Below are 20,445 nucleotides of genomic sequence, written 5' to 3'. Positions count from 1 at the left end.
AAAACCACTGGAAACGAAAATAAATTTCATCTTATAATTCAATAAAAAATATAATCTGAAAATTTTCATTAGTTTATGAGCGAAGGTGTGCTTTTATACCGTCTAAATTAATATGATGAAAATTACACATATACATTTTAGAGTTTCCATTACAAATTGGCGTGCTACAAGGATACGTATTTATACTTCAGTTGTGGTCATGGATGGAGTTTGGTGTATTCTCTTCACGTAAAAGTCGTTGAAATTATGGGAAAAATAGGTAAATGAATATAATATTGTAATGTACGCGAAAAAAATAACAAAAACGACAAAGTATCTTACGGGCTCTAGATATTCAGTCGTTTTTGTTAGTTTTTTTTTTATATCTTTTATATCTCTCCATTTGGACTCCCACCTTTTTCGCTATGCAATGTATATAACAGAATGAATTGATAGAATGAGAACAGATAAATGCGGTAGTGATGGATAAAAAATGATATCTGATATTAATCAATTTTATATTTGTTAAATTATTTCATCCTCGATATTCCAGTGGTTACTATCACTGCAGTTCTATCCACACACAACGGCAGTGATAGTAGCCCCTAGAATAACGAGCATGAGATCACCCCTGGATAGGTTGATGCTCCGATATTAAGTACAATAGTGTTAAAGGCCGATGAGGAAGTGACACCCAATTTGGTGATGATAATGCTGGCTATGGGGAAGTCATTTATTAGTGTAATTGGTGTTATACAAGGGGCAGTTTCCCGGATAGATCTATTACATCACAATCACATACCACACAAATATATATAGTATCAGTACAATCCACATACCACACAAATATATATAGTATCAGTACAAACAATGTCAAGTCACTCAATTTATCTCTTATCTCTAAATAAAGCACGAGACTTAAAATCTATTTATAGAGTAGAGATACGAGTGAAGTTAAAATATACATGTACATCTATCTACAATCACATGATTTAAAGTGTCATCTATCTTTCCGAGACCTCGTTTCTTTATTTAGACCCGCTGATATCACTGTGGTGTACCCGATCTGGAGTGGACACTTCAAGATGGCGAGCGGTTCAGAACGAAAAAGGTAGGTGTCGGTTACAAAGTGAGGTTTCTGCAGAAATAAGGAGCCGATTTTTCCATAGCATGGCTAGATTTTGAGAGAATTTGACAAGGAGCACGCACATCCATTCCTCTGGATCCATCGTTACGTTTTATGGTTGTATCACTGCTCAGAAGTAGGCGTTAACAATCATTGTGAACGTGCGATTTTCGGACGTTTTGATGCTTATATACCGAATGTTTCTTCACGTATATCACAAAATGGCGTTTCTACTTAATTCTGCCAAAGCACAACTCATTTGGTCAACTTATTAATTAGTTATCGATGTTTAAACAATTTCGCATTGACATGGAGTGGACCCTGAAAATTTACGATCTTTTAATCACGGAGTGGACTCGAAATTTTGGGTACGGAGTATACTTTTTGGATACGGAGTGGACAATTGTAAATGATAATAATTACATTCATTCATGTGAATCCTTGTAAGAAAGATGATGACTTCATGACTCTCACATAGCTTACTTTAGCTTTCGCACTTGCTCTAGTCTGACTCTCATCTCTCCACTTACTCTCTTTATCGCACTTGCTCTAGTCTGACTCTCATCTCTCCACTTACTCTCTTTACCGGATATTCTATTTTTCTCTAAGCTTTCTCGCTCATCTACAGTAGTCCTACTTGCCACGCGCCCATGACCGTCTCGCTTGCCTCCACATTCTCTCTATTCTCTAACTCCCTCTTCCTGTCTTTTCCCCCTGCTTTCCCCTCTCTCTTTTTCTTTTTTTTCTGCTCACTCTCGCTGTCTTTTTCCTCTTACCCTATCTCGTTCTGTTTTTTTTTCTCCCTTTCCCCCTATCGCTTTATGTATTTTCTCACCATATCTCTGTATTTCTCTATATCTTTCTGTATTTTCTCTCCACCCCCTCTCTCTCTATGTTGCTCTTTACTCTCACTCCCCTCCTCACTTTCTCGATTCTCCTCTCTTTCTCACTATCTCTGTCGGAAACAATTACTGTTAGAAACAATGAGACTTGTTATTGTGAAAGATATATAAAAGATATACATATGCTATATACCATTGTCGCATTGGGACCATATATGCAGAGAGAATGACCTTAGTCCCGAGTGCTTAAAAAAGAGAGAGAGAGAGAAATCGGAGCCTTGTGTACTACGCTATTTATCGATCGAATGATACACTATACACAGTATATAGCTAATAGGTGTAGTGTAACCATATGTTGATTGGCTGTGTTTCTCGATGTGTTTGGCAGTATGCACGCTATCGCAAAAAGACTCATAACGGATATTCCCCAAACAAAAACACATACAGTCATCACGAGTCGACGCATACATTTGAAATAGACCACCTTATATATCTACATTAATACGTGTTTAATTCAAGTGATATACATATGTATATGTAGACGTATTTCAAAGATAACAAAAGCTTCAGTATGTAATTAAGTTTATTGCATTTTTCATCACGTAAAAATACACATGTAACAATGAGTTAATTGAACTGCAACGAAAATGTAATATGCACACATGTATATTGATAGGACAAACTTTAATCAAATGACAAGCCTATATAGCTACTTCCCCTGTATGATCAAGTAATTTTCATCCATCAGTTATTCTTGTTTCATTTCGATTAGTTTTATTTGTGAACAGAACAGGAACTAGACCCCGAGTATTATCGTCCAATACATAACACGAATAATAGTCAAAAACGGAACTAGAAGGGAGTGAAAGAAATACTTCCTCCCGGAATATAGATAGATGGACAGATACAGTACATTTCCTCATTTTAATGGACTACATAATTTATAATTCTAAACTGTTACATGCATAACGAATATATTACAAATCTTTCAAAAATAGAAGGAAACTGTTTTTATACCAATCCATATCCTCGAAATAATACATATTTTTATATATTGTAGTAATATTCACGAAAATGCTTATACAAAAGATATAATTTAATTCGTCCGTTTTTTGTGGGCATGTATTTTATAACAGGAAAGGAATTTGATTACTGGTGACACTCATTCTCATCTAAGAGAGTTGCTTCCCTTTTTTAAAATCCTTCACAAATGTCAAAGGGATTAGACAACAGGTATTGCTATATACGTTTCACCTAACGAAGGGAGGTACTCTGATAGATCAGAAAGGGAAACACTTGGCCTCAAGTTCGGATGGTTGAATATGCAATTTTAGGGACAGGTCCGTTAGAATGGTTATTTGGCGGTATAGAATGCACATACGCACCCAAAATAATTGACATATTTATATACAAAAATGTATATAGAATATGACCAGGTATACTTCTGAAGATTCTTCAATTCTTCATCTGATAAAAATGTCACATGAAATTGGAACGAACCAACCTTAAAAAAGTGCAGGAAAAGTGCTATACGCGAAATAACTTGAAAGAACATGCAAATTATATCTTTGTTATAAATAAAGGCTATTCTGATGCAGTTCTGATTTTAAAGTTATATGTGCCGTAACTGGGCAAAAAATTTGACATGCCAATTTTTCTTCATTTAGCTATTAAAAACCATCAGGTTTGATGAATCAGCTTCTTTCAACTGGTTTCAGATGCCTTATATACGTTTGCTACAACAAAGAACTTGTGTACTGTAAAATTGTTGATTTTTATGCCTTATGTATGTTAAGATAGAAACATACCTGTATAAACTACTTTACAATAAGTAATAAAACTATAAAATGTGTAATAAAATTGTAGACGACAATTTGCCTAACCGTATATAACCATTTCTCTCCACTACCGATGCAAATATAATAATTTAGGCAGTAATGCCAAAAATCATTTTCAGCTGTTATTTATACTTATTAAATAAAATCTATGCATTGAAAGTACTCTAATTCTCAAAATATTGGTATATTTAAGTAATGAATAATATATTAAGGATGTATTCCTCTGAGGTTTCAGTCCCGTTCAAGTCTCGTTTCGACATAGATCAAAGAAGTTATGAGATTTTCAAATAAAATCTATCAATATCTTATCAAGTTGCCAGTTGCAAATTTTGTCAAAAAATAACATATCGAGTTTTGTAGATTTTTTTTATACGGGGATTTTAAGAAATTGCCCATTTGGCGGCCATTTTGAAATTGTGTCTTTTTCGCTTTGAGTAGAGCCACAGTTTTCACTTTTTTTTTTTTTTTACTGAAATTGTTTTTACTTAAATCATCACTGCACCAGTATTTTCAGCTGTATCGAGCTAATCTTTGCTTTGAATCTTTACTGGGTTCGTGGTAATTAAAATATTGAGCATTAATGTGTGAAATGATACACTTTTGTCACTTTATTTTTACATTTTTACATTTAATGGTAATTTGACCACTTTTATTTTTTACTCTTAAATATTGAAAAATAACAAATACTGTATTCAAATGGGGCAAAAAAAGTTAGCGCACGGACCCCCATTTTTCTGCCTGATTTAGAAAGAACCTCCCTTTTCCTGTTGATATGGAAAATATTAGCAAAAGTTTAATACCAGAACTTTTTCTATAAAGGGTTAAATTTGGCAAAAATTACTGAAAATTGTGCATTTTGTAAATCAAAATTATTAAGGGGTAGGTGTAGCATATATTGTTATTCAGAAAAAAAAAATATTAGTCGTATTAATCAAAACTGGTATATCTACAAAAAAAGACTACTGAAAAATAAATTCTACAAACATCCATACATATCAAACACCTCACTAGGAAATTATGGCTTTAATCTCTTGTGTATATGGTCAAAACGGCAAAATCCCCATAAAATCCAATATTTTGTCAACTAGGTATCTTTGAGTGACAATAGGTCAAAAACGAGCACACGGACATATGTTTTTTTCTTACATTTTCTTTTATGGCATGAACTCCTATTTCCAAAAAAGCTATATGAGAAAAAAAGTTCAATACAAGAACATTTTGACTTTTCAGAGGAGCACATCCTTAAAAGGTCATCTTGATTCGTGAGTTTGAAAAATACGGCACATATAACTTTCAGGTTTCGAACGCCATAATTAATTCAATTGGGCATTTTCATTAATTATAAGAATGATTCTACTTGATAAAAATGTATGTTTGATAAAATGTTATGATATTGGAAGTACATCAATGTAATCATTTTATGAACATAAATTATGAATGCCTTACATAGACGTTGATATAAGAGATCATTATGATGCTGTAACTTGAACAGACTCCAATAACAGACTTCAGTCAAAATATTTTTGTCCGAAGTCGGCACTTTTTGTTTCGAGAAAACACTTAGTAAACAATTGTACCTTTCACAAATGCAATTTAACAGAAAATGCACAATGAAAAGTAGTCACCTGAAATGCTTGATTGATTAATCAAATTCCAGCGATTTTTATATATTCTGTCTCGTTTTCAACAAAACGAAATTTCGATGATGAATGTAAAACAGGAACTGCCATCTTGGATCCAAATGGTGCGCTTCACGAAGCTAACTACATTGTACTTGCTCCGGCTAGATAGGCTGGTACGGCACGTTCCGTTTGAGAAACAACATATTCGTACTGGTACAACTGATACGAACACATAAATAAAAGATATTCCACAACTAGAATATCACATACTTCATTGTTCCAAGGTAAACAAAGAAATATTCGCTTATTTCTTGTACTAAAGCGACAGTGTCATTTTGAATACAGTTGAGTTAGTTGATGTTGCAGTTCCTTTAGCGTTATATAGAAATACTAGATTTTGTAATCAAGTTGTCAGCTATGATCCTGAAGTTGACGAAAGTTAGATGCTATACCTGACTCACGTAACCATGGTTACCACCAACATTAAGTTGATATTTATACTACTATTGTATCACACACGCTTTCGATACTTCTGTATTGTTCTGTTTGGATAAACCTTTGGTGAATAAATTGGCTTTTCCTGAAATGAGACAGATTAAATAAAAATAGTAAGAATCCCTAGTTTTCTTTTCGTGCAAAATGAATGCTTGTTATTGCATTTTTTAGAATTATTATTATGAATTAATATCTTTGCTGATATTATGTATTTGACATTACACCAATATAAACAGTCTCAGAATGATAAAGTTCTAGTATCAGAAATATAGATCTATTATATGTCTTTATGTGGCGCAGTGGTAGAAGGCGCAGGTATGTCTGGCTAGGCGATTGGGTGCTGTAGATCGTGAGTTCGAGGCCCGGATAGTCCACGAGACAATAAATTGTCATGCTTTGTTAAATAGTGTTTCTTTGATATCTTATGTCTTTGCTTATACATGTACATGCTATACACAGATTAAGTAAATCAATTATCAACATTTCTCCCGTGAATAATTATATTCTTTTAAATGACAGTGAACCATATAAAAAGCTGACAATGCAAGATCATTTTTTCATTCATTCCAGCGTTATAAATACTTTTTATTTTTAAATAACACATGGACATTACATGACTGTCATGTGATTGACATGTGATGCCTACCTGATCGGCGGACGACCTTCTCCACCACTAACATGTATTCATAAAAGTCGAGTGTGTTTGAATTGTCAACATCTACTTCCTTCATCGCTTCCTGTTTGTAAAATGTCATTAATGTTACTACATAAGGGATTGCGTTAGAACCATTGACAGTGTATGATTGTCTATTTGTATTGATTTCTGTGACAGATGTAACATTTTGTACTTTTTATTTGCAATACTGTAAACCAACGTTTTATAGCGTGCGATTATTTTCCGGGTAGTGTAGCAAATCGCGAAATAAATCGCTGCGAAAGCGTATAAAATACAAGTAAGGTAGTGTCCATCCTCGATACTCCAGGGGTTACTATAACTAATGTTGTATCAATCCCTAGACTATCTTATAGTTCATCTGAAGGCAGTTCTAGAGAAAAAATGTGACCAATCCCAGGCATGCAAAGACTTCCTTTGAATACTACAGAGAGAACGACGCCCAACTTCAAAGCCACACAGCCAACGTTAACCACAGTGTAATATTAGGTACCATAAGGCTCTTTTGATGTACATCAAAGGACTTAATTACCTTTTCTGTTTTATTGGCTCCAGTTTTACTATGAGATAGTCCAAGGTTGGATATAACGTCAGTGATAGTAACTCTGGAGTGTAGAGGATGATTAGTGTCATAAGAGCCTAGATCGCGAAATTCAATCGCCGTGAATAAGCCACTCGGAATAAAAACGCGAAATTAAATTGCCGCGAAAATTATTGGGTAACAGTACATCTAAACCTCTGATATGACTAATATTTACATTTAGAAACAGACCACTTACTTCTACTTGAAATGAAGTAAATGAACAACCAAGTGACGTCAAAATCTTTGTAACCTGCGCGAAAAAAGTACAAAAAAATAAAAATAAACAAATAATCAAAATACTTTGAGGGAAGCTGAACTTATTCGAAACTGAACAAAAGTCTAAGATTCTATATTTTGTAATATCAATATTTTCACTGCTACCCCTTATATAACTTTAATAAGCGTTAGGGCATGGTTGTGGGTCGCTGTATTTGTTTAAACATATTTCATTGCCATAATTGTAACAAGATCAGATAAAAGTTAATTCTAACTTACAAACGCCCTCACCATAAATATTTACAACACATGTAACATATACATCATAAGATGACTTTATATTTTAAGTATAATATCATGATGATTTTCTAAAGAGGAACAGATAGGAGAGAAGAAAGAGATAGATAGATAGATAAAGAGAGAAAGAGATAGATAGATAGATAAAGAGAGAGGAAGAAGTGTGGATATAACATCATTAGATCACATCTTCTTTATAATAATTTGGGACATTTTTTCATACAGTATATTTATTAAGAAACTTTGCGCTATTTAGTACAGTTGACACTTAAAACACTATATAATACATTCTGTAATAAGCACATAAATAAAGCGACTAAAAACATCCAACCTACCTCCTGCATATCCAACATTCGGTCGCCGTTATTGTCGAACTCTTTGAATTTAGCCCAGTGATCCAACAGCTAAAACATGATGTCGTATAACAAAATCAGACAGACACGAAAAATGAATTTATGAGTCAATATGATTGGTTGGGTATAATTAGTGTTTATGTTCGTAGTATCATGCACCTAAAGGTTGACATAGTGCTATTTTACTTCACCACCCCCAGCCTTCGGGCTTCTGCACGGCCTCGATGAAAGTGGTATATGTGTCTGTAGTGTTCAGGGGTATCCCCCTTCTCATCATTCATATCTGAGATTTTCAGATGAGAAGGGCGTTATCAATGTATTCTGTAGTGTAAAGGGTGTTTCTCCCTTCTCACACATCATACCAGAGATACTCAGATGAGAGGTGGAATATCATGTAAAATTATGAAAAGAATAATAAAAAGGGAATATTTGTTTATGTACCGAGTAACGCAAGATAATCTGGTGACAAAATCAGAAATCTAAAGTTTGGAGCTTTTTAATCAAATGTTAATCTAAATTATAATGACTTGAGCCAAACATACTAAATATATACACTGAACGTCTAAACCAATTTCTGAAGGGAACTGATTACTGAGTGTAAAGTACTAACTATTTAGTGCTTGCAATGCAGATCTAATATGTATGTTTTAGTTTTGAGAACGTGTTCTACGAATCTTATTAATATGTTTAAAAAAATAAGGCATGAAAAACATCGTTACCAAACATACTTACAAATTTCTGTGACATATGAGCGAAATGTCGAAGGTAAACTGTGCCATTAAGTTTGTCCGTGCTCGGGTCAACAATAACGGGATTCTCCGCTTTAAAAAACGAAAACAATAGTGATTTATTCAATTTTGAAAACTACACCAAATGAGGTTCGTACATGTAAGTCTGTTCTTAAAAGTATTCTTTATACTAAAAAGTACAGACATTCTTCACTCTACGTTGTATTTTGAAATAATAAATTCCATCCTATGATCAATATTTTGCCTGCTATACACTATACACTTTGACTAACCTCCAGCAAGTTATTATCTACTATCCTACATTTCAAGCTTGTGTTTGCCGGTACTGTAAACCAAATTATTATGGCGGCAACATAACTTCGATTTTTCACATCAAATGATTTTTTCACGGTGAATTGATTTTGAGATTTGATCGTTTAGTTGCAATCCCTCCCAGTGTTCATTGCGGTCCCCACATTCGCATTGAGGGGACCGCAATGCACCCTGGGGGAGATTGCGTATAGTTGCTACTCGCTAGGTTTGAAACATTTTCGCGGAGATTAATTTTCACGATTTCTTATTGCTCGTGAAATTCGCGAAAGTTTACCGCTCGCGAAAATCAGCTGTTTTACAGTATTAACTTACAGACTGGAGGCATCATCATCTCATTCCTCCGTTTGGCTAAGCTACCGTTAAGTTGTGATGGAGGAGTGTACTCCCTTATGAAGCACGGTTTTGGTCTGAAAGGAAACAACTTAATAAGAGAAAGACAAAAAAAGTCGATATTGTCTTCCATACATAAAACAGTATTGTAACCATTAATCCATGGTTTATAACGTTTCATGATCATATTTGTCACATAATTGGTCTGCACTTTATGGATTTTATGTATTTTGGTAAGTCGTTTTATCTTCAGCGGTGTCTCATTTCGATAGCGAAAACACATCAACTTTATAGTGTTATCTTACTGAATGATACCAACGACGTCGACGTCGTCCAAAATGAAACCAAACCCAGTTACAGCGTATTTAAAGCTGATAATGCAATTTAAGTTTTATATTAACAGCTTTGAAACATGGTCTTGGTCGGAAAATAGCCAGATAAAAATCGTAAATATGCATTATTTGAACAAAGCCAGTTTGCCAGTTTAAATACTAGTTTGGAAAATAGTAGTAGCATTTCAATACTACATTTATCTCCATAGTTATCAATTTAAACAGTTTAACAAACACGTGTTTCACATTTTGTGACATGCCTTCGAATTTGTACCACTACAAATATTCTCTCTATGGTACTTACGGAACCTGTGTTACAATTTGTGGCACGCTGGGAACTTTCGATAATCGTCGAATACGTCTCAATTTTAGGTCCTGAAGCAAAATGAAATTGCATTCATTTAATGAGTTTTGTTTGTACAGTGGTCTCAATAAGACCGACAGATTTTGACTGAGCACGAGGCTTGCCGAGCATTGGCAACCAAAATCTTTCACGAGGGATGAGATATATAACAGATTCATGTATGATTATTTTGTTCTCTCATTATGTAATTTAACGACAAAATATTGAAATTTCACTTGTTTAGTAGTGTTTTCATAGCGCATTCACCACAGGAGAAGCAGGATAAAAGAACAATTATTGGATTCACAGATAAATATTTCTTTTCTTTTTATTGAATCATTTGTGCGGCTTATAAATATACAAAATGCTATTTCAAAGCAATCATATGATTATTTCTCTGTAAGATATGAACTGTGTAGAATATGCTGTCTTTCTGACACGCAAGTTTTAACTTATTAACTTGTCAATTCCTAATGATGAAAAAATATAGATCTCAGTAAGGATGATATGTTAAACATTAATTAAGGATTAAGTTTCATAGATTTTTTTATGGAATAAGATATAACACAAGAATCCGAGTGTCCTCTAAATACGCCGCGAAGCGGTATATAATGAGAATACACTCAAATTTATGTGTTATATCTCCATAACATAAACATAAATTGAAATTAAATCTAAAGATTAGAAAATCAATATTCAAAATTCATTTTGGCACTCTTTTCTCTATTATATCATTACGCCGTTTTCTCGCCCAATCAGAAACGAGGTTACAAAAGTTGACGTCATTTTTTCCACTATGGGCTGATAAAGTAAACATTATAGTAATATTTTATGCAAATAGCTGAATTTGTATTTGGACATGTATTGATATATCACATGTTGTAATATTACATATGATTGAATAAAAATACATATAATATATATATATATGAGAAAAAAATATTTTAGCCAATGAAAATGTTCGTTACATGCAATGTTGAATTATGATACTATGATAATCGTTTGATATTGACCATTACCATTATGATATACATTGTATATACATTACAAGGTAATACGAAATCATACAAAATGTCATATTTCACTCATGGCATACAATACAAATGGAAACGACTCTGTCAACATTGACTTGTAAACAAACTTCCTTCTGAAGGAAACTAAAGCACTCATTTAACATGTGAAATAAACATAAACTTAACTGGAATGAATTCGAAATCAACAAGACTGGATGACAACCATTTTACTTTTTACGAATCTGTTTTAAGTTGGATGTTGCTAGAAATATTTTAAAGTGGATGTTAAATTTAAATAACTGTTCACTAACTGTGTTAGGGACAGGTGAAAACATGCTAACACGTCTTTAGTTTAAAGATGAACTTCTTATAAGAAGCATGAATGGATATTGTAAATCAAATTTTATTTCGATGATTTAATTTCGCGAATTTCGCGTTCAAAATGTTCAAATGTATATTACAGCCGCACAACACTTACTAGCATATCGATATGATTTCTTATATGATTTTTTTCATTCAATTTTAACATTCGCAAATGCTTATCTTCGTTGATTTGTTTTAAAATAAAAATCGCGAAATGTAGCAGCTGTGAAAGAAAGATAATGTACATACTGTGTCATAGTAGGTGTAGTGGGGAGGTAGCATCATTTTGGCCGAGTCCAGCGTGGCCTGAGATGTTGCGTCATATAATTTGTCCATCGTCCGACTCAGCTTCACAAAGGCGGGATCTCTCGAATGGGTCTCATGGTCGTAAAACTGCTCACTCAGTTTACTTCGTGTAGATTAAGTATATTACATGCATCAAGTTTGCTGTACTCAATATTGACTCAAGGAAAACTAATTTACAATTTATTACACACTAATTGCTTTACCTGGCAATTTTATAGCATGCTATATGAACATTGGGTTTTGAAATTCATGATAGTAAAAAAAAAACAAAAACAAACAAAAACAAAACAATAAAAAAAACATTTAGCATCCACGAATAGCACTATAACATCATTTCTTTTGAATAAGAAATAAGAAATAAACTTACTTGATATCAGTTCTGAGTCCACCGAGAACACCAACAAATAGTTTTTGTTGATTGTAAAGTTCGCCCTCCAGATGGGCTATATCCTGAAAAACGTTTGGTGCAAATACAGCTTTTATTTGGAAGCTCAATCTTTCTCGCATTATCAGCTCACATATATTAGAACAAACTACATTCTGAACTATCGGAGGTACCTTCCTCCATTTCACTCAATCAGTGATAGAAAAAAAGAAGTTCCTTAAATACCCACAACATAGTACCCTTTTGAAGAGAAAACAGTTCATTACAAACTGCACTTACGATATTAGAAGATATACAAATAAAATATCAAAAGTTTACTTTATTGCGAATTTTAAGCCTGGGTATAATAACAGCAATAATTAGAAAATATGTCTATCAAATTGTTAATTAAACAATACGATTTTTTTTCAATATAGTAGTGCATAACATTTCCAGTACGATTAATTAACAGTGTTTTCATCAATTAATTTAATATTAACATCAAATTATTTAAAGTGTTACCTTTTCTTTGATATATCCTTCTCTCTTTAATGAGTTAACTTCATCACCATCTGTGCAAACAAAACATTACAATTTACAAAAGTAAGCCACGTCGCATTATCAATCAACTTCATCACCATCTGTGCAAACGAAACATTACAATTTACAAAAGTAAGCCACGTCGCATTATCAATCAACTTCATCACCATCTGTGCAAACGAAACATTACAATTTATAAAAGTAAGCCACGTCGCATTATCAATCAACTTCATCAAACCATACAATAAGCAAACGAACAATTACACATCTGTGCAAACGAACATTACAATACAAAAGTAAGCCACGTCGCATTATCATCACTTCATCAAAACGAAACAATTACAATTTACAAAAGTAAGCCAAACGTCATACAAAAGTGTCACCCATTATCAATCAACTTCATCACCATCTGTGCAAACAGAAACATTACAATTTACAAAAGTAAGCCACGTCGCATTATCAATCAACTTCATCACCATCTGTGCAAACGAAACATTACAATTTAAAAAGTAAGCCACGTCGCATTATCAATCAACTTCATCACCATCTGTGCAAACGAACATTAACAAAAGTAAGCCACGTCGCATTATCAATCAACTTCATCACCATCTGTGCAAACGAAACATTACAATACAATTTAATTACAAAAGTAAGCCACGTCGCATTATCAATCAACTTCATCACCATCTGTGCAAACAAAACATTACAATTTATAAAAGTAAGCCACGTCGCATTATCAATCAACTTCAATTAGCATTAATTATCATCCAAAACATTGAATGTTAGCAAATTACCAAAATCAAAACAACTTCGTTTATATCCGTTAAAAAAACTTATAAATGTTTCACATTGTGTGTATTACACATCTAATTTGGGACAAGGAAGTTATATCCAAAATTGTGTTAGCAAATTACCAAAATCAAAATTCGTTTAATCCGTTTCCTTATAAATGTTTCACATTGTGTGTATTCAATCGGACTGGAAGTAATTCCCCGTTGCACAAAATTGTTAAATTTCGAGGCGATCTGCCCCTTTAAAGACGAAAAAACGAACACGATTACATAATAGGATACGAACAGTAATGCGGGAACAAAGTAGACAAATATTAAACTATACAGCACAATGGAACGCAATGTGCCCTTCGGCAAGTGGCAGCCGAAGGCCGGATCTACAAAAATCTACATCTAATATCTGAAACCTATAGGATTCACATTACAAATATCCAAATGAAAGTGATACAATACCCGAATCACTGCCCAAGCTGCCAGTTGTCTTTTCCTGTCGTAGCTTAAGAGCTTTATATTGATCGTCTATTTTCTGTAACGATAAACATTTTACAAAACATCAAGTACCAGGTGTCAACATCTTATTTCATAACTAACGAATTTTATGAAAAAAACCATCTTATGTGTATGTGGGTAAAAAAATGACATCATATAATGTGTATGTGGGTTAATGGTATAAAATTATATCTTACCGTCATTCTTTTGTTCATATTATTTTGACTGTTTCGTACACTTGCCAATTCTTGTTCTAGTTCTGCAATTCTATAAAAGAACAAAAACCCAAAATTATTTTTAATAAGTCAGATGTGCATTAATTTCACGTGCATGTTTGAACCGTGTCTCAATTTTTGTTAATTGAACATGAAAAACAGTTTATAAACTCAGGGACTGAATAATCCACTAGTGACGACTATTTTTGTTAACAAAGCGTATTGTATTAAGCACTAAAATAGAACCCGACTCGAATTGGTAATATGCATCAAATATTGTATGACTCTGCCAAAGGACAAACTATGAGGACCTGCTCTGTAGACAAATCGATTTACTGCATACTGTAAAAAAATCGTCATTTCCATGGTGATTTAAGTTCGCGATATCTAAATTTCGCGTTTTCATGCCCAACTCCATTTTCATGGCGATTTAATTTCGCGTTTACAGGTAAATCTACTGTATTTGTTGTTGAAATCTTTTTCGAAGCGCTTTATTTTCGCAAATTCAAATCGCCCGCGAGAATAAGTTAGTTTATAGTGTATATAATCCAGATAAATTCAATGACCACCCTTTAAATTGCAAACAAACAAACTTGTTTAAATAGGACCTACCTTTTATTCGAGTCTTTAAGTATTCGTTCCTTTTCTTTGTCCCAAAGATTTGCAGCGCTCGTTCGCTGTAATCTTGTAATTAAAGACAGTTTGAAAAATAGAAACATTAAAGATTCTGATTAAAATTTTGCTTGAAATTGTTCTATTCTTAGAATCGTATCAACTTATATAACCTTTAACAGCAAAGTCATGAAGGTATTGACTCGTTGACACAGATGATATTTGAACAAGGTATATCACTTAGAAAACTTAGAAAAAAGAAGAAGAAAAAAAGACGGTTCCATAACTGTTATCATAATAAACGAAGAAAGTCTACTTTTTATGTCGTTAATTTTATATTTATATTTTGTATATTTATCCTATAATATCGGATCATCCTGATTTGTACAAAGTTGAAACCTACTCCTGGAGTCTGTCCGTTTTTTCCTGTAAAGCTTTCTCGAGGTACCGAAGTTTTCCCTCTTGTTTTGCAGCGTCTATAACCTTCTGTGCCATTCGTAACTTTTCTTCCATTAATTGTCCCTGTATACAATCTGTTTGATCTATAATTATAATCAATCACAAGATTTAAATATTATACAATATTACGTTCCACTTGGACGCTCAAAATAGTTTTTTTCTTATCTTGGAATACATGTATCATATTTTGTTGCAAAAAAAAAATGCCATAATGAATAGAAAAATTTAGAAATACATTAAACCTAAAGAGAGGACAATGTGTTCAATGGAATATTTCTAAGAATTTGCAACAAATCTTATGTTTATTCACAACGTTGTATATATAAGTTCAAGCGTATTTTAATAGTTTTGATGAATCAATGATCTGTACTTTCGTTAGAAATTCCGTTTGAAGAAAATGCATTTTTTTAAATATATTAAAAATATTATACTCACGTCGGAATTCTGACGTCTTTCTCTCAATTTCTAAAATCTCGTAATGCTTTTGCTGAAATAAAACAACAGTTTAAGAATTTTATGTACACTGTGTATTCAGTATTAAGAAAACGTTAAAGTATCTCTTAGCCATTAACATCTTACATGTATAAAAAGTTTATTTCATGACATTAAAATATGTGTGAGATGTTTGCATGCCTATGCAATATGTTTGTAAATGTTATGTAAACCGACAGTGACATCCAATAATCCTCAAAATGAAAAAGAACAAACTATAACCAAAATAAATGTTCGGGTCTGAGCAATGTTCATGCATCATCGTTAAAATCCGCAATACAAATCCAGGTCACGGCACCATTTCGAAATCTGAATGGGGGCGGCGATAGACGAACATCAAAGATACATATCAAAATTGAGAGTTAGCTTGCTTGTACAACACATTGATGATTGAAAACAACGTCAGGTGTCGACAAAGCCATATTTACAGCCAACATCATTTAGGGATTTAGGAGAATAACAAAAGCTGGATACTCGCCTACCAAAACCGGCGAACTGCGATTAGTGCAGTGACAACTTACCTACATGGGTTTCGAAGTCTTGACTCAGATGGATGACGAGTGGCTATATCATTTGAAGTAAAGGTTCGTATGGATAATTGTCTTAGCTGATATACTCACATCTATTTTATCGTAGACGCCATCCCGTAAAAACTTCAAGCATTGTAACATGTCAAGCATTATTTTGGCGGGACATTTAAGTTCATCGTCACTAAAGTTACCGTTACAGTAACCATGACGCTCCTCATCAAGGTAAGTCATCCGTATCGATCGCCAATGCTCTGAATCCTTTAACAGCAATAAAACAATAATGATATATTAACACTCAATTACATGACTTCATTTTGCAACAAAAATTAAATGAGTCTTTTATGAAAACCTTTCCTAAAATTACATAGAATGTATTCAACGCATCTCGTCATCACATCAAATTAACTTTCCCGATTTCATTATGATGATGATGTAGAAATTCAAGGCATTCCTCTGATACCAAACACATGACTTTGGTACCAGTACAGGGTACCTACCACATCTTCAAGCCTTTTCATGATGTCCTCGACCTTGAAAAACGCTCCGAATTCGAAATCCCTTTCCAGAACATCATGAAATATATCAAATAGATCATTGATGGCTTTACGCAGATTCTTTAGGTTTTCCCTGTTAAATACCAATCTGGCGGTTCGATCTTGTCTCTGAAAATTTTGATAAAAGATTTAATCACAAATATATTACAATTAATTTACATGTAGTAGTGCTTGAAGCTCAATGTTCACAGTGTTTCATAGTGTTAATTGAAAGACCTGAAATAAACAATGTAATTGGCCATAAACGTACCGCCATAATATATTAAACACGCATATTAATACAAAGGACGTGATATCACAAAATTATCGTATAGAGAGTTAAATCATTGTTGTCCCCAAAGTCACTGTTTTGTTCTAATTTACAGCCTAGACAATTTTTATGACAAAGGAGTGCGACAGATACATGGACCTAGAAAACTGCTCCAAGTGAGGCTCAATCAGCTCCACCAGTGTTTGGTATAACGTTTGATACAAAGAATGATCGAATACAATGCTTAATGTCGTTGACATATACATTTATAGAACGGATTTATAAGGACGTATAAATCCTTAGTACATAGTTGTACTTACATTTTTACCAGTAATGATGTCCTGAATTTCGCCATCCATTCTGAATTCCTGATGTTTTCACTATTTTGGTATGTTTTTTGCGGAGTTCAACCAGTTATATTCTATGCACATCTGCAGAAACACTTATCCAACCATACTTCAAATCTGTTCTTCATCATATCCAGCATGGCTGTTGTATCAAGCTATATCAAAGTAAACACTCCTAAAAAGTCAGATTCCAGATTCTTTATATCCATCCCTCGTTGATTCCCACCATGCTCAGCTAAAATTAGAAATGATTATGCTGCAAAACGTAAAAAGATCTGGAAAGAACAGGAACATTTACCCCGCATTAAAACCCATCTATTGTAAAATAAAAGCAAAAATCGTGTCAGTTTACTTCGAAATCTATGTCCATGTGGTTCATGGTGTGGAATGTCTTTATCTTGCTTTAAATAAAAGTACCAAACCCCAAACAGTCGTAAAACAAGAGAACTGAGTATACAAATAGATATCAATTTTACCGGTCAGTGTTACAGACAAAGTTTAATATCACAGACGCGATACAACAAACGTGTGTAAAAACTTGATATTTACGAGGTAAGATATTGAATTCTACCGGTGTAATATATAAAACGCCATGGATTAATGATAAGGTGTATTTAAACACACTTGATTTAGCTCACCTGTAAATAAATCTTATACTTCCGCTTTTTGAAAGAATGAATTGAAGATATTTCCTTTTGTTTGTAGTGTCATTTTGACTTGATTTGAGTGAGTAAATAATCAGAGAATTGTTACAACAGGTCGTTGATTAGCCCACTTTGTGTGTAATGATATAAAACTATTAACAGTTGTTTCTAGTGATTTCGAATTCATATACAGACCTGTACATCGAACACTTATCTCAAAGATACAATCTCAAATCATCAATTCATTGAAAAATTAACGTTTTGATAATAAATATATACAAAAACAGAATTAAATAATGTATTCCTGTATATGCTTCTCGTCGATTCAAATGTCCGTATTAACTTTCAATGCTTATATTTAACGGAGGAATATTGGAATAGTTATAAAACAAATGTGACTGTCTATTTTAAATATACTACACATAAACAGCATACGGTTCGTCTGTATTCTTTACATAACAAACATGATATATTACTTTTTTTGATTTTTTTTTTAAATCAAAAAGGATTTTTAATATATCTTTAATATGTATCATGTCGAATCGATATCGTCCTTTATAACACAAAACGGATTGATTGGTTACAGAAGGCGTAATGAACGTGTGTTTTATAAACCGATACCTCATTACACGAATAACGCTAAACACAATACGCAAAAAATGTGAATTAAATTCAAAAATATTATCAGTACCAGCGAAGAATATCAACATTGTAAGAAGATATGGTTTTGTATAAGGTAACTTACCTGTCTTTTGAAGTTAACCTATGCTGTCCGGTAGCTAGTAAATGTTATTTCAGTACATTTATCTGTATCTCATATAGGTAACGTAAAGGTTGAACCTAAGTGTATTGTCCGAGCTAAATAAAGACACATGGTCAGTTCGAGATTAAGTTTTATTCATATGTATATATATATAATTAAATGGTTAGGGCCTTGGTTGACGAACCCTATCAATACTATTTACACTAGGGCTAGGTGAGACAAATATAATACCCTTAATCGCCTTTCAGCGCACTAGAGTACGGTAAATAAAAAAATAGTAATACAATAAGTATATCTACAGTCTTGATAGAAAATGTAACAGTTTAGGTACACACACCATTCCATTTGATTAAATTGTTATAATTCTATCAAGTGATATGATAAACAAAATCTGTTTAAACAAAGATAGATAACAAATACACATCAGAAATATTTTAATTCATATTATCAAATATGATTTTTTTTAAAGATTGTCTTATTGATTAAAGTAAACATTCTGTCACATAGATAGTTTCTGATCCAGTATCAAACACCCAGCATAATAAGGTGAAAAGACAGGCTTGGCTGTAATCAAGTGGAGTGTGTTGTGTCTTTTCTTTGTCCGTATGCTTCAGATAGACAGCACTATTTAAGTTAATCCTATCACATTAAGATACATAATAACGCTAGTACAATACATAGAGAGATTCCATCTTTAGATTATCTTACATGTTGGTAGGACACAACGGAAAATTACAAAATTTAATAAGTTAATTTACATGTTTGTGAGAATTCGCCTTGTCGTAGTAATACATATAACATATAATTAAATGACTAAGTCAAGATACATTTCATTAAATTTGACATGGAGAAAATGTTGAAGGTTAAAACATCGCTCCTTTTTACGACATATAAGTACAAAAAAATAACAAAACAGAAATTAAATAAACATTTTTACCTTCTGATGCAAAAAAAAAAATAAATTAGATGTCAAATATTTTTAGTTTTGACCTTATATGTAAAACCATTGCTCCATTTCCATTTGACAAGTAATATTATTTATGAAATATCGTCCTACTTGACCTCTATAAAACACACCTGTTAATATATACCTGTCATTACACGATAATGATGCGTGGCGTCATATGACCTAACTGATTACGATTTCCACTACTTGACCACCCCTTAACCCTTGTCTTTGGGTATATAGTCTGAGATGTAACACGCCGGTCAAATGTTCCTTAATTCTTTAATCACGTGATTAGACGATGTAACGTGTAAATATATCTAATTGTATAATCATTCATTATTACTTAGCATTGACATAAATGTGTTATTAATATTGCAATGTATAAAAATAAGAATGTTATTTAAGAAGAATATCATGACTAAGTTACGTAAGTAAGAGTGTTAAATTGGGAATTAAAATAACATCTAATTTAAGTGATTCCAACCAAACTATTAAGAGAGGAGGAAAAAGACACAAATAGGCTCGTTTATTTTTAAAGTACGCAGTAACACTGATCAGAAAGCAAGGTAATAAGTCAAAAAAGACGGTAATGCTTCCGGAATGCCTGGTAGTAATTGTATTGAACATTTTGTCCTATTGCATTTTTCAAATTGCATTCATTTATACAATTGATT

At 32.9% G+C, this 20,445-nt stretch overlaps 1 protein-coding gene across 1 annotated transcript; it reads right to left on the bottom strand.

Annotated features, from left to right (window-relative positions):
• Positions 1 to 2,517: 2,517 nt before the first annotated feature.
• Positions 2,518 to 19,033, bottom strand: LOC138307642 (putative leucine-rich repeat-containing protein DDB_G0290503). The gene is made up of 19 exons (XM_069248456.1): positions 18,805 to 19,033; positions 17,389 to 17,650; positions 16,762 to 16,926; positions 16,355 to 16,522; positions 15,678 to 15,729; positions 15,187 to 15,325; positions 14,784 to 14,855; positions 14,154 to 14,223; positions 13,921 to 13,993; positions 12,659 to 12,708; positions 12,140 to 12,222; positions 11,716 to 11,875; positions 10,052 to 10,122; positions 9,398 to 9,492; positions 8,757 to 8,845; positions 8,007 to 8,075; positions 7,355 to 7,408; positions 6,549 to 6,639; positions 2,518 to 5,987 (listed from the first exon to the last, which is right to left on the bottom strand). Exons 2-19 carry the CDS (start codon positions 17,425 to 17,427, stop codon positions 5,911 to 5,913), a joined length of 1,617 nt encoding a protein of 538 aa, XP_069104557.1. The 5' UTR covers positions 17,428 to 17,650; positions 18,805 to 19,033; the 3' UTR covers positions 2,518 to 5,910.
• Positions 19,034 to 20,445: the final 1,412 nt, after the last annotated feature.

This window comes from Argopecten irradians, chromosome 14 (assembly GCF_041381155.1).
Source record: "Argopecten irradians isolate NY chromosome 14, Ai_NY, whole genome shotgun sequence".
NCBI classification, from domain to species: domain Eukaryota; kingdom Metazoa; phylum Mollusca; class Bivalvia; order Pectinida; family Pectinidae; genus Argopecten; species Argopecten irradians.
This window is presented reverse-complemented; position numbering and strand designations above follow the sequence as displayed.